The 14,564-nt window shown below is 46.6% G+C and overlaps 1 protein-coding gene across 1 annotated transcript in view; it reads left to right on the top strand.

Moving 5' to 3' along the window:
• The window catches only part of PAPPA (pappalysin 1), a 170,444-nt gene that overhangs the window by 76,129 nt on the left and 79,751 nt on the right, over positions 1-14,564 (top strand). The window contains exons 8-9 of the mRNA XM_042830695.1: positions 10,330-10,458; positions 11,979-12,070. Coding sequence (XP_042686629.1) covers positions 10,330-10,458; positions 11,979-12,070 — 221 coding nt within the window. The remainder of the gene's footprint in view (positions 1-10,329; positions 10,459-11,978; positions 12,071-14,564) is intronic.

Genomic DNA, 14,564 nt, shown 5'->3' on the forward strand with positions numbered 1-14,564 from the left:
TGGAAAACACTTCTTAGTCTGAATGCATATGAAATACATTGTAAACTCCTTCAAACATAGCAAGCAAAGAGGCTGGAAAATCAGCAGTGGCTGTTGGAGGTGAGCAGGACTCCTTTGGAAGGCTGCAGTTACACACAGCAGGCCCAGCTCAACAGGGCTCTGAAAAAATACAAATATCACAATGCTGATATGTAATATTAAGGCCCTGTTGAATGCAACACTAAAATTTCATGGCAACATCTGTCCTTGTTATGGCATTCCTTCCTTTGCATTCATCTTGAAGATCTATTTCTCTATTTTCTGAAGCTCTACCAGCCAGAGGAATGTATGATCTAAAGCAGCTGAAATGAATTGCCAGATCCATCTGTCATGAAGTTAATTAACACCATATTTCCACCCAAACAAGATACAGATCACTGGGTGGATGTTCTCCTGATACCAAAAGCTGAAGCCCATATTATCAACATCTTCTGCTCCCCCTCCCCCACAGTTGCCATGCCAAATCTCTCTTGATATGCCAGGAAATACTGAGGAGTATCTAAGATAGGACTGAAACGCTAAGAAAGCACTTTACATGCCCAGATTTATCTACAAAAGCTGCTAGGTTTTCTGTATGATATCGGCACGCTACACATCTAGATTCCTAACAAGCCTTAGAACTGTGTCTGGTGTTCCAGATGTCCTTGTGCAACAGCATGAATACTTACAGCAAGCCTAGAAACGCCTTGCCTCGATGTGTGCAAGGACCTCATGCACTTCTTTGTGAATCTTTCCCACTGATGGTTTATAGTTACCTTCCAACTGAATGAATGAAACCAATTACTTCTTGCCTTCTCATTTGCAGTGAAGAGCTCTGAGGTTATTCAGGATTTCTTGATCCTCTGTACCAACATAAGCATCATTTTGAGACACCCAGTCCCTGTAAATTGTTGATTCCTGCATTCTAACTCCATCCTTCTCTGCATTGACCTATATATATTGGTCTGTATACCATTTCCATCTTAACAAACATTTCATTCCTGCAAATAATTAACCTCAAAGTGATAACTGAAGGACAAATGTACATTTCACTTCAGTGTTTCTTTCAACCCAACCAACTTCAGCTAGCAGAAGTAGGTGCAAAACAGTACATTTCTTGCTGAGTCCATAAGTATTTGATGCCTTCTATCACCACTAGCATTACCCAAGACCTGTCCTTATTAAAAGTACTTGCTCTCTAGTCTGCATCTGGCTGATTTCTTTCCCCTGATTACCCAGTTATCCATATTTTTTCTCTCCAGTAATGTATTAAAGAGATCCTTGTCTGTATTTATATGAAAGTCCAGCGAAAACACTTTTACTAAACAACTGCAGCATAGGAAGTTCCACACAAATGCGCAAAGGAACTTCTTTACAGTGAGGGTGACGGAGCACTGGAACAGGCTGCCCAGGGAGGTGGTGGAGTCTCCTTCTCTGGAGATGTTCAAGACCTGCCTGGATGCCTGCCTGTGCGACCTACTGTAGGGAACCTGCTTTGGCAGGGGGGTTGGACTCGATGATCTCTGGAGGTCCCTTCCAATCCCTACAATTCTGTGATTCTGTGATTCTGTGAAACTTCCATGTGAATAGATTCACTTTTAGTCTTTTTTTTTGCTCATTCCTTCACATCTTCTGCACCGCTAATGCATAGCAGTGTGTGAACAAAGCTATTTCATGCTTTCCCACGCAGCAAAAACCCTTCTATCCCTGTGTCCCACCAGGTGTCTCTTACTGCTGTAGTGTTGAGACTCAGGTACCTTTGCTCCTGTGTCCTTCTTACACCCATGTGAAGGAAGCTCGGGCTCTCCATGTCCCTGCTGGGCCGTGGCAGCTGGAAGCCACATCCTGATGGCTTTCCTTACATCTTCCTCTCTTCATCAGAGATGCCATGTTATCTCTGCAGATGAATAAAACCTACTTCCTGACCACACACGCAGAGCAAGACAGTAATTTTTCCCTACCACCCTCTGCCAAATTGCCTTAACCCTGCCTGAGAGAAGAGAAAGAACAATCCGGCAGGCCGTGCCTGTTCAGCAGGCAGCTTTTCTGCTCAGCCTGCGCCGAGATGCTGCTCGGTGCCAGCTGCAGTGATAGATTTGTGGTTCTTTGGTGTTGTGGTTTCTTATGTAATGCTGTAGCTATAGCTGGCACTTGGCAGAACCGTAGCTCCTGTTCTGGCTCAGCTGCATATGATGCAAGAATAAGGTAGGAAGGGCGGGTTCGTCTCTTCATAGTTCTGTGATGCTGAGCAGCAGCCAGAGTGATTTTTCAGCCTGGGTTTACTCTGAACTGGGACATGGCTCTGAGTGATGCCCAGTTGCCTCTGTCAAAGAATGACTCAAGAGCATGGGAATAGCCAGAAAACAGTGGCTGCCCCACTTCAGGAGCAGCGCATTGCTTCAGAAGGGAGCAGCTCTGCTCCCACCAGGGACTTCCCACACACTGCTTCTGCATTGCATGGTTGTCCTCAGCATCCCACTGCCCGGACTGCAACGCAGCCATGTGCCAACGTCCCTCAAACAATGAGCCTTCACTGCCATCCTCTTATTAACCAAATAGATACTATTAGAAATGGATATATTTAATCACTCCCAGCCAGGCTGGAATTTGAACTCCCGACCTAGGAGTAGTAGCAGAGTTTTCAGCTGCAGGAAAGGAAAAAATGAAGGTCAAACAAGACTTTTCCTGCTGGGTGAAATAATTTATTGCAGGTGAAACAGTCTCAGAGACGTGGTAAATTAGGGTGTGCATTATCTCATAATTTCTCTCTGATGTTTGCCTTCCTGTGTGCATCTTTATTTTGAGCTCTCAATAAGATGAGGAGTACCAGAAATCTCCCAGGAATAACAAATGATTTTGTTGGTTTTGGGTGTTTGTTGTTTTTTGTTTTTTTTTTTTTTTGCTCGATTGGGGAAAGAAGCATTGGGCAGACACGTGTTATGCAACAATTTAAAAATAACTCTCTTGTAAAAGTTGGAGTGAGCCTCAAATACCGCAGCAGCAGCAGCAAAGTGCTACCTACCTTTTTATCAGCAGCGTCAGCCAGCACTGATTGTTTTTCTCTGCTGCTTTCACCGAACTGTTGGCCCGTTTGTTTCCTGGGCATTTCATTTCAATATGTTTTCCTGCAAAATAAATTTCACGTGTCCGTTAAATTTGGAGCTGTCCTCAAGCAGGGAGTAATGCTGTGCTGTCCTGAGTACCTGATCAGATAGCACAGCAGCAGCCAAAACAGAAACCCTTTCAGTGCATCATTGCTCATCAATGTGAGCCCAAAGTCTTCCACCACTTCCCCCAGAATTGCTCTTTCTGGCCGGGATCTTCTGAAGCACATGCTGACATGGGCATCTCCATGCTGCTGCTGCCATTCCAGCACTTCCCTGTGTCTTGTGAGAGGAAGGCAGAGCGGAAGCAGAGAGTTGTGCCCACTGAGGATGAGTGGATTTGCTGCCTTCAGAGCTCAGTGCAGATCGTTTCCTCGCGGTGGTGCAGATCTTTTTTTTTTTTTTTTTTTAGATGTAAGACCAGTTGCAGATGTAATGACAATAGAGGAAATTAGCTCATGATGGGATTTAAGAAAGAGGCTAGTGGAAATATGTTCAGTAATGTTCAGTTATTAAACCATTACAGATCCCACTGGAGACCAGCTAGTAGGATTTCTCATAATCTGAAGTGGCTTAAAGCGAAACGCAGAGCCCCTAAGGGGGGAAATGACAAAATGTTCCTCTGGAGGAGTCACCTCCTCTCCTCACACACCCCTATGTGCTCCTCGTGTGGGTCTGCACGTCCATCTTTCCTAAATGCACCCATGGATTCAGGCTGCTGCCTGGCCCCACACTGCAGCACCATGGGCCCAGCACAGCCCCAGTGCCCATCCCCTCCCTGCAGAGCCCCAATGAGGAGCAGTGGAGGAGGTGGAAGCTGAGGAAACTGCAAACATCTGTGTGCTCGGGGCCTGGCCGAAGCCTTGCTGAAAATAGACACAGCTTCCCCGGGCTCCAGGAGCAGTCAGGTCAGGCTCACGTGGCTCTGTTTACCCTTTCAGGGGATTTCACAGACACAGGAGGGCATTAAGCTCTGAAAATCAGGTCTTGGCTCTGTTGAAAGGAAATGGTAGAGGTCAGGACTGGATGTGGGGAAGAGTGTTCCTCCTGCAGGCAGAGCCCCATAGTATGGCATGGGGTAGGGAGAATGCTGCCATGGTTGGAGCTGTGGGTGCTGCAGGCACAGCCGGGACATCGTTAGCAGTGTGAGCAATCACACACTGCTCATCCAGAGGCACGATGCAACAGGCAGAGAGGTTCTTTGGTGACGGTGATGGCCTTTTAGCAACCAACCCGCCCCAGCCTGCCGCCAGCCCCGATGCTGTTTTCTCCCTGCTCCTGTGCACCGCAGCGCTGTGTCCTCAGGTGCTGGTTGCTGGCATCGCTCCCTGGGAATGAACAGAGATGCACTGATTCCCTCCGGCTGCAAGTGGGGCTTGCTGTGGGTCAGGGCCCAGAGCTTTCCTTTCTCAGCTCAGGGCTGATTGGAGCAGCAAAGAACCGAGCAAAACAGATTTCCCCCCTCCTGCCCTGCTTCTAATAGCAACCAGGTGCTCCGACACTTAACCTGTGTACCGCCGTGAAATTGCCTGTCTTGTGCAAACACCCGCGTGAGGCCCCGGGCCCCTCGCATTTCCACTGCTCTGGTAATTGTAACCCAATCTCACGTAGATCCTGCATCTCTGTCTTCCACTCTTAAGTGTTCATGTGGTTGTTTTTGCTGTTGTTGTTCAACCAAGAAAGTAGAAAATTGACTGTTGATGTTTGATTTATTTTTAAGAGAAGAAAAAACAAGAATTATCTTTCAGGCCTTGGCTACAAAGTTGTTTTTTTATTAAATATGCTACTGTGATTTAAATTGGCACCAGGGCAAATACTTGGACGATTATATCAAAGTCTGCTGGAATTAATCAGTTGCATATATATCTATAAGTTTGCTACTGTATAAAGTTATGATCCTTACATGAAGGACAGAAATCTTTCTTTCTGGAAGGAAAATCTGTCTTGCCAAGTGGGAGATGGTGGGGTCACCATCTCTGGAGATCTTCCAAAGTTGTGGAGATGTGGCACTGAGGGAGGTGGTCAGTGAACATGGTGGGATGGGTTGGGGTTGGTGATCTTAGAGGTCTTTTCCAGCCTTAATGATTCTGTGATTCTAAGGGAGAGTTCTCTCTTAAGGCAAATGCTTGACACGCTAAAGGTCCTGAGCAGAGCAAACATGCAGCTCGGAGAGATGGGCTGCAGCAGAACTGCTGTGTTTGGCATCTGGGTATGTTACTGAGGTCTCTGAAGCTGTTCCAGACTTACACCAGTGTGCACAAGCAACACAGTAATGGGCCATTTGGGTTTTGTGATATCTAGAAGAGGTGGTGGTAACTTTTGTACATGGATGGATATTGTGGAGCAAAGAATGTTTTTCTCTTTCTAAAAGATTTTGATTGCCCAACCTTTGACTTCAACCTCTGACTTCAACCACAAAGTCTTTCCGGTACTGTGTACAGTGGTTATGGGAGGTGTCACTGGAAATGCCTTCCTGATACAGTCGTGTTGAGTTGGGCACTGAATGGTGAGGCTGGGCTTCAGGCAGCTAAGCCAGCCCTAGAACAAAACGTACCCCAAAAGTATTCACCTGAGGTTCCCTGGTCAGACCACAGTCCAGGCTTAAGCTATGTTGAGAGCAGGAATCCAGCCTCCAATCCCCACCTTTGCATCCCACACATGAGTTCTCATTCCACTCCCCTGTTGGGAGCAAGGCGAACAGAGGAAACCCACTGCCCCCATTGGGACCCTGTTATGGGCAGAGGGAAAAGCTGCTCCAAGTTTGCTCCCCAGGTATTTTTGTCTTCTGAGTCAGCTCGCTGGTCAGGAGAGGGGCAGAGACTTCTTCTGAGGCCTTTGCACCTGCCATGTCGTTGGGCTTATCCAAACTGCCCGAGACTGGGCCACAGCTGAAAAAACAGCCCAGATTTTTGACGTCCTTTTGTTTACAGAATCTCGCCCCTCCTCTCTCCCAACTGCAGAGCCAGGCAGGAATTCTCTTCATTATCTTCTGCCGTGCTTCTCATGCCATTTTTATTAAAAGAAGAAAAGGAAAAAGCAAGGGGAGTGCATGTGAGAGAGGAAAAGGTAATAGAAGAGAATAATCTTATGTGGACAATGCAAATGGCAACACAGGAAAAAGGAGGGGAGCTGCGGAGCACATGTATCCACACTGTCCTAAAGTGACCTCTTCCCCTTAGTTTCTCTTTATCGATTGGTCTTGGGAGCTCTTGGAGAGCCTGCAAGTGTTGACTGTGTTGTAGGGATGTGGGGATGTCGCTCATGGACTGGGGCTCATTCTAGGATGCAGAGATCTGTTTGGGAAGCGCTGCCTTTGGGCACAAGACTTGGTGACTGTTGAAAGCCAAAGCAAGCTGGGTCCTTTGTAGGGTGCTTGCGGTGCAGGATGTGTCTGCTTCACTTAACAGTACCTCTGACAGCCATAATTTAACTGGAGATGCCTAAGACCTCGTCATTTTGTCCTTAAATAACACAAACACTGTCTTCTTTCATTGCTTACGGCCATTTCTGTTTTCGTAGGACAGAAAGTAGGATAAGCCTTTTGGATATTTTCAGTTTTGTTCAAAACAGGAATTTGTTGTGCTAAAAAAAAAAAAAAAAAAAAAAAAAAAAAAAAACTCCCTGCTATTATTTGTAGCAGGAAAAACAGACATGGCATGGTAGTGGGAAGAGGGAAGCAGGTCTCTGCTTTCCCTTGGTGCTTTCAGGGGCCATGCCCCTAGTGAGGCAGTGGCACAGAGAAGCGGTGGATACCCCATCCCTGGATGGGGACATCCCAGGTCAGGCTGGACCTGGGGCTCTGAGCACTGACAGAGCTGTAGGTACCCCTGTGCACTGCAGGAATTTGGACCAGATGGCCTTTAACGGTCCCTTCCAACTCAGATAACTCTATGGTTCTGTGCCCTCAGTCTGCAGCCCAGCTGTGGGCATCGAGCAGGTGTGGCTGGGTCACAGCTGGGTACCTGTGAATTTGGTGATCCTTCAAAACCACCTTGGTTTGAGTAGAAAACTGCTTCCCAATGATGTTTTCCCCTGTAAGTTATACAGAAATACCCGTTCAGAGAGCAGCAACCATTGCCCAATGGATGTTTCAAGTTCAACATGACTGCCCCCCATACCCAGGATGACCAGGAGAAGGGAGAGAGGGCTGTACATCTCCAACCCTGGATCTGTTGCTTTCACCAGCAGATGGGCTAGGAGCCCTGGTGGCGTTCTGCACGGCATGCTCCAGTTCCCCCTCTCAGCAGAGCACTTGAGTCATTGCTTTTTAATACGAGTGCCTCCCCACGGGCGGAAGCCGCAGCGATCAATGCGGCTCACTCAGTTCTCAAAAAGGTCATTAAAAGACCATAGATATAAATTTAAACGAGTGTTTGTTCACATCCTCAGCGCTAAAGATGCTCTCCTTTCTCACCTCCTGACACAGCATGGAGCACTGCAAGGACCATTGTCACCATCAACGCCACCAGCAGCCAGGGCCCCAGTCCTGTTTTTATCCCTGCTTGGAGCAGCCCTTGTCTTGCAGGTGACAGCATGGAGCAGCACTGCTGCCAGTGCCTGACGTCAGCGCTCCCCAGCGCGCTCAGGATGCTTCCCGCATACCAGATTTTGCATTCACAGTCAATATAATTAAAGACACCAGAGCTCTCCCCACGTAATAACTTTTCATTTCCAGTTTTCTGTCGCATTCACCCACATACGCATCCATCTCCAATCACCTAATAATTCCTAAACACCATATTCTTTCCTGTGCTTAATTTAGTACTGTGTCTTCTTCCATTCTGTTCTGCCAACTTCCCACCCTGTGCGTAAACAAATGTGAACTTTGCCTTGATTTTGCTTTGCTTCCATGTGCACACCAGCACACACAAACACTCCCACACACGCAGGCACACTTGCAGGGATGCACTTTTGCTGTTGGCTGGATGCCTGTCCATCACCTGCCGGTGGAAATCACGTGCAAAAATCACAACTTGAAAACTTCTGTCAGTGTTTCACGCTTGTGTTTCATGGTTTCAGCACATCAGAAAGCACTGTTGATCTGTTTATTTTGTAGATGTTGCAGCTGCCTGGACGGTTCATTGATAGCAAGGCTTTTCTAAGAACTGAACGTTTTTGTGGTTGGAAGATATCCGGAGGCAAAATCTAAATTTCTACAAATATCCTTGTTAATCTTAAATATTTTATGAATGGTTTTGAGAAACAATTAGAGAGAGAATCGCCCTTTAATATTCAAAGCTTGCCTCTGCTTTTTGTTTCATCAGTGTATATTGGATGCTTCCCATCTTCGTGTTGGATATTAGGAAGAATATCTTCTCAGAAGGAGTGGTGATGCATTGGCACAGGGGGTGGTGGGGTCACTGACCGTGGAGGTGTTGAAGAAAAGAGTAGACGTGGCACTGAGGGACTTGGGTTAGTGGGCACAGTGAAGGAGGGTTGGTAGCTGGACTTCGTGATCCTGGTGTTCTCTCCAACCTCAATGATTCGATGATCTTAATCAGCAGATTTATCTGGGAGTGAAAACCTCAGCGTTACACATCGGGGTGTGTTTGGCCATTGAAGTTATTTCATGTGATTTTTTTCTGGTTGGCTCACATGACAGCTTTATACAGGGAATTACTAGGGCAGAATTTGGATAACTTGCACTCTAATTAAACAACCACACTAATACCTAGGTAGGTATCTCCCCAGCACGGACAAACTGAGATTCATGCTACCTGAGGTCTCTCATGTTTAGCCAATAGATACTGCAGGCTGTTGCCAACAGGAATCAATAAGAAAACACTGGTGATATGCTTTGGTTCCACTGAGTTTTATCCACAATTTAAAGTGTGGCAGCAAAGAATCAAACCCCTGTGTGAAAGCACGTGTTTCATTCCGTGGTAGTTATGCTGCAGGCATGAGAAGCAGCTTTGTTGTAAAATATAATGTGTGGTATTGGACTTAAAGTTGTGCTTGTTAATTTAATGAGTGTTGTAAGGAGATAGTAATGTCACCAACCTGGACCTCAGTCCACCGATGCCTGCTTCAATGGCTTGGTGCTCTATAGAGGATAAATATCTCCCCTGCTCTGTGGCTTTGCAGATCAGCACAATGAGGATAACGGTAATGAGTTTCTTTGTGGAACATCTTAAGTTCTGCTAACATAAAACGTGCCATGAAAGACCTAAATATTCACATTAGGTTTATATTTTTCTATAATATATATAAAAAAAAATCTTGTCTTGTTCAGAGATTCACAGGATTTAAGAAGTTAAGGCTCTGTATAAATATGGAACAGGCTGGTAATTCTTTTTGTGACTGTTTAGATGCTAATACCGTGATCCAGGACAATGGTTTGAATCCTATTTTTAAAGTGAAGAGAGCTTCCCTTTAACTCTGCTGGTTTAGTACCTGTACACAAAGTAGGTAACATATTTCTCTATCAGAGAAACACCCCCAGTCCAATTCTGTCTGAGATCAATAGATAAATTCCCATTGGCTGCAGCTGCAGTTGGACTGAGCTGTCGAGGACGTAATCAGTGTTTGCAGAGCGTTTTGAGTTCCTTACGTGATCTGTGCCATCAGCTGCAGGTAGTGCTGTTCCTGAGCACGACAGAGCCCACGGCTGCTTCTTTGGGTGCCAGCAGTGCTGTGACCACTCAGCACTGTGCACAGTTGGGGTCAGTGCTGGTGCAGTGCCACTTGTGAAGCAGGCATGGACCTCAGCAGCAACATGCAAGTAGTTCAGCTGTCAAACACAGGAGGTTCAGGTTGGACACTAGGGAAAATTTATTCTCCAAAAGGGTGATCTGGCATTGGCACAGCTGCCCAGGGAGTGCTGGAGTCACCATCCTTGGAGATGTTCAAGAAACGTGGACATGTGGCACTGAGGACTATGGTTAGCGAGCGTGGCGGGGTTGGGTTGGGGTTGGACTCAGTAATCTTGGTCTTTCCCAGAACCTTAATGATTCTGTGATTCCATAATCAAGAGCTGCACCAGGATGTGCTCAGAGCTGTGCGCAAGTCAAGCATGGATTTACAGGGCTCACAAAAAAAAGAAGCAGCCAAGCAAAAATTATCCCCGTCAAAATGAAAAAATGTTCTGAGGGCCTGACGGAACCAGAACTTGCTTTCTGTTGGCCAGCCCTCATTGCAGTAACTCCTTCTCTGCCCTTTGTCATTGCCTTTGATGGGCTGTCACTCAATATTTCCTCTTGTGTTGCAGGGAGCTGAGCGACAGCACCACCTACACATACCAGGTCGTCGTTGTTTCCGGGGCAGAGCAGAGTGAACCCTCCCCAGCACTTGTCTACGTCTCTGGGAGTGGGTACTGTGGAGATGGAGTTATCCAAACGTAAGTCTGGAAGAGCAAACAGATAAATGTGAGCACATCTACCCAGCCACAATCTGAGCACAGAAAGAAAGTGATGACCACTGATGTCTCCTTAGCTTAGGCTACCTTTCATCTGCACGTAATGACTCATGTGCTTGATGATTACCAGGACGATGACGTTTAATTGGAACTTAGGCCCTGCTGTCCTGGCACCAGTAGATACAGACAGAGATACAGACAGTGGAGTCCAGCAGGATTGATATGAAGCATGCTGTATGCTGTTTGTGCTGTTTGTTACATGTGCATGTAGGTGGCATTTTCTATATGGAGCTCTTATGCTGGAAGAATTCCCACTGTCTTTGATGCTGTCCTTCCACATGAAGCCCCATGTGCCTGGCAGCTGTTGGACAGGGTAGAGCCCCAAGTGGCCTGCTGGGTTCCTGATGCATCCTCCTGTTGGACTTGTGTGCACTTGGAAGCGTTGGACTTGCTGCTGGGGGTTGCACACTTTGAGTAAGCCCCTCACTCTCAGCAGCTGCCAGCCCCCAGACCACTGGAAGTGTAAAACAGTCATTCACAACTGCTTTCAGGTTTGTTCTTTTACTGTGTTGGACTTCAGGGACACCTGCTTCTAAGCTTTGTGGCATAAGATTGTTTAATTATGATTACAGAAGTAACAACAAACAAATGCTTAATCCAGCCAATGTTGTTGTCTTGAAATGTTATTGATCAGCAGTCACCAGCACAGCTCTGTCAGATTATATACCTGGCAGCAAGTATTTGCAGGATGAGGCCCAACAGGCAGGAAAATCAAACAGAGCAGCCAGTTGACTTATGAATCCAGGCCAGTCTTGGAGAGAGAGGTGGAGAAAGACAGATTAATTTTGCTTTCCATAACTTTTCTCCTACTGTTATGTTTGCACATTCCTCAAACATCACTTGTGGCTTTGCAGCAAGCGTCGAACAATAGCTGAGCTGCCTCACGAGCGAGCAGGAACCAGACTGTGTCACAGTGTGCTTAGTTGTGTCCCCACTTACAGCTGTGGAGCCTCTTTCTCATCTGGTTTGCGCTCTACAAACAAGCAACAGCGTGGGCTGGAGCAAGGCAGGACCCCATCCCTGACACCACCCAGTGCCTGCAGACCGCTGTCACCTGGAATAGCCCCGCTGGGCTTTGTACCTTGTTATTCCATACTGGGGTCATAGACTGGCCTTTCCAGATTTAATACAAAGGGTTTCAGAGATTCCTGTTCTCTTTCTCCCCACCTGCTGAGCTGCAGCCGCACCAGCTATGAAGGAAGTTGCTCATATCCTCATCAGAGAACAGCAAGTGGTATCCACATGTGTAGGAGAGAAGTGGCCAGGCAAGTCTGTGAACCAGGGATGATGAAAGTAGGAGCTGAAGAAAGAAGGGAGAGGAGTGTCCAGGGTTGGAACGCAGTGCCATTCCATGGGATGTCAGGGCTTTGGGGTTCTGCAGATCATTGGGATGACGCCATTTGCCATCTGACTCATTTTTCTTGTTTGTGCCCTGCCTGTAGAGACCTGGGGGAAGAATGTGATGACATGAATAAGATCAATGGTGACGGCTGCTCCCTGTTCTGCCTGCAGGAGTTATCCTTTAATTGCATTGGTAAGTCTGGCTCAGAGCCTTTCCACTTACAACTGGTGGGCAACTGCTGTATGCAAGGCGCGAGGAAAAAAAATCAACAGTATTTTCAGCATCTCCAGCTGAAGAGTTGTCATGGAAGAGGAAAAAAAGTCGGAATTTGTAGGTTTGAAAGGCGAACATATCTTCCCAGCTTCTGGTCATTTTGATGGGAAATTGGTTCTGCTGGCTTTGAAACAACCTAGGACTTAGGGCTAAGTCAGCCATTGTGGGATTGATCCAAAGCCCATTGAAGTCAGTGGGTGGCTTTCCACCGCCTTCAATAGGCTTTAGATCTGGCTACGTGAGAAGACATGAACTGGTTTTTTTTTCTGGTAAACAGGAGGAGGAGTGAAAGGGGAAGGGGCTGAGACCAGAAGCAAGTCCAGCTGAGGTCACACCTCCTTTGAGTTGCAAATCAGTATCTGAAGATCAAAGGTCTGGCTAATCCCCTTTTTGAGAGGTGAAAACTACTTAATCAGATTTCATTTGCAAGCCTGGTTTGCTCTGATTAGCAAAACCTGGAAGCACAATGGCCGGAAGATGCTCGGGCTATCTGGGATAGCAGGGCTGCGTTTGTGAGCTTTACATATTTATTAAACTCTCTAGGAATGCTGGGGGCAGAGAAGGGAAAAGACCAATTCTCACTGAACCTTGTGCTGGGCAGCCCTGCGCTGGGGGATTGCATTTCCCAAACAGGACTTGGAGATCCGGGAAAGGATGAGACATGCAGACCTTCTGAAACCAAAGTTAATGTTTATAAGGGATCAGTCTCTTCTCAAGAGGTTTATGGGATTCCTTATCTGGACTAACCAAGCGAATGCTCTGTCTGTCCCATCTCGTGATCCAATGCCTTCAGCTCAGGGCATCAGTCCTGAGCAGTTAATATAATGTTGGCAGGACTGAAATTTGCTCTTTTCGGCAATCTGATGATTATCTCTTGTGGCTGGAACAACATATAACGGACCTCACAGGCAACACGTTTCCCTTGGGTGGTAAGCTGGGAACTGCTTGTCTCATCCACCACATTTTTACTTCAGCATCCCACACAGTCATACTTGAGGCCTGATTCGGTGATGTACTTATTTCCATATTTACATATGTAAATAGCTCTATTGAAATATGAGAATATTTATGGTCAGGGCTAATTGTGACTATTGGTGGTCTTGAAGTGACATTTGTGTTTCAAGTGATTTGCTGAATTAGACCTCAAGCACTGAAATATATTAGTCATAATATTTTGAAAGCGAAATAAACACTTATGCAAACGTTTTGGGTTTTTGGAAAGTCAGGCATGACCCGAGATTGGTTCCAGCAAGGGCTGGGGACGGAGCTGTGCACCCTCGTAGGTCTCATTTCCCTGGTCCACGTCAGTTCTTTGGCCATAGCCCACCTTTATGTTTGGGTATAACCCTGAGTCCACTGTCTTTAGCCAAACAAAAGTCTCCTTTGAGGCTGGTGGGGTGTTTTCTTGGAAAATACAGACTGCTTGGGTCCTTGTGTGAGGAGTAGAGGGAAATAAGGTGTAATTTATTTCTATGTTTATGAGGCTAATACATGTTATAATCTTGTAGGACAACAAGTTATTTCAGACTGTTGTTTATGCAGCAATATTCTTGTTGCAGTGTGCAGCTTTTTAGTGCCCCGGGAATCACAGAATGGAATTGGAAGGGACCATAAAGCCCATCGAGTTCCAACCCCTGCTGATGGCACAAACACCTCCCAGCAGAGCAGGTGCCCAAAGCCGCATCCCTCCTGGCCATAGCACTTTTCTGGGCAGCCTGCACCAGTGCCTCAGCACTGTCCTTCACTCCCATTCACCGAAGAACTCAGTGAGCCTCCCATGATGTACAGAGGCTTTGCAGAATCAGGACTGTAGGACTGTATCATCTTGTGAATGTTGTGGAGGCTGGACGGAATCCCTGGAGGTCTCTGGTCCATGCAGGGCCAACTTAAAAGTCAGCTCCAGCCTCAGTGCTGGAGCCCGTGGCTCAGGCTGCCATCCAGCTGTGCTGACATCCCCATGGACAGAGGCAGCCTGTTTGCAGGTGTCCCTCTCTCTCTTTTAGTCCCTTTGCCTTTTAGGATCACGATGTTAATGTGTTTTTTTTCTTTATTGGTCTGACTTTCCTTTGAATAAATGCCACAAGACACTTTGCTCCAGTGCCTGTAATAAAATTAGGCTATTTTTTTTTTTTTTTATTTCCTTCTTCTTGGTTTTGTTTTCCCTCCTCCTCTCCTCTCTAATCAGATAACAGCGGATCAATCTGCTCTGCTGGGAGGAGGGGGGAGGGAGGCAGGGACAAAACTGTGTGGTCTTTGCTGTCAGGTTGTCCTGGCCTTCTCTGCACACAAAGCCGACTCAAAGAAAACAGATAAGATTAATAGCATCTTCTCCCTGCAACATGCTGAAGAGCGACAGCGAGATTAATTAATTAATTAATGGGAGCATCTGGCAGCGCTGCTTTATTTTGAAGTT

The sequence above is a fragment of the Centrocercus urophasianus genome, unplaced genomic scaffold (assembly GCF_019232065.1).
Source record: "Centrocercus urophasianus isolate 14NV4802_14NV808 unplaced genomic scaffold, USGS_Curo_1.0 seq_34, whole genome shotgun sequence".
Lineage (NCBI taxonomy): Eukaryota > Metazoa > Chordata > Aves > Galliformes > Phasianidae > Centrocercus > Centrocercus urophasianus.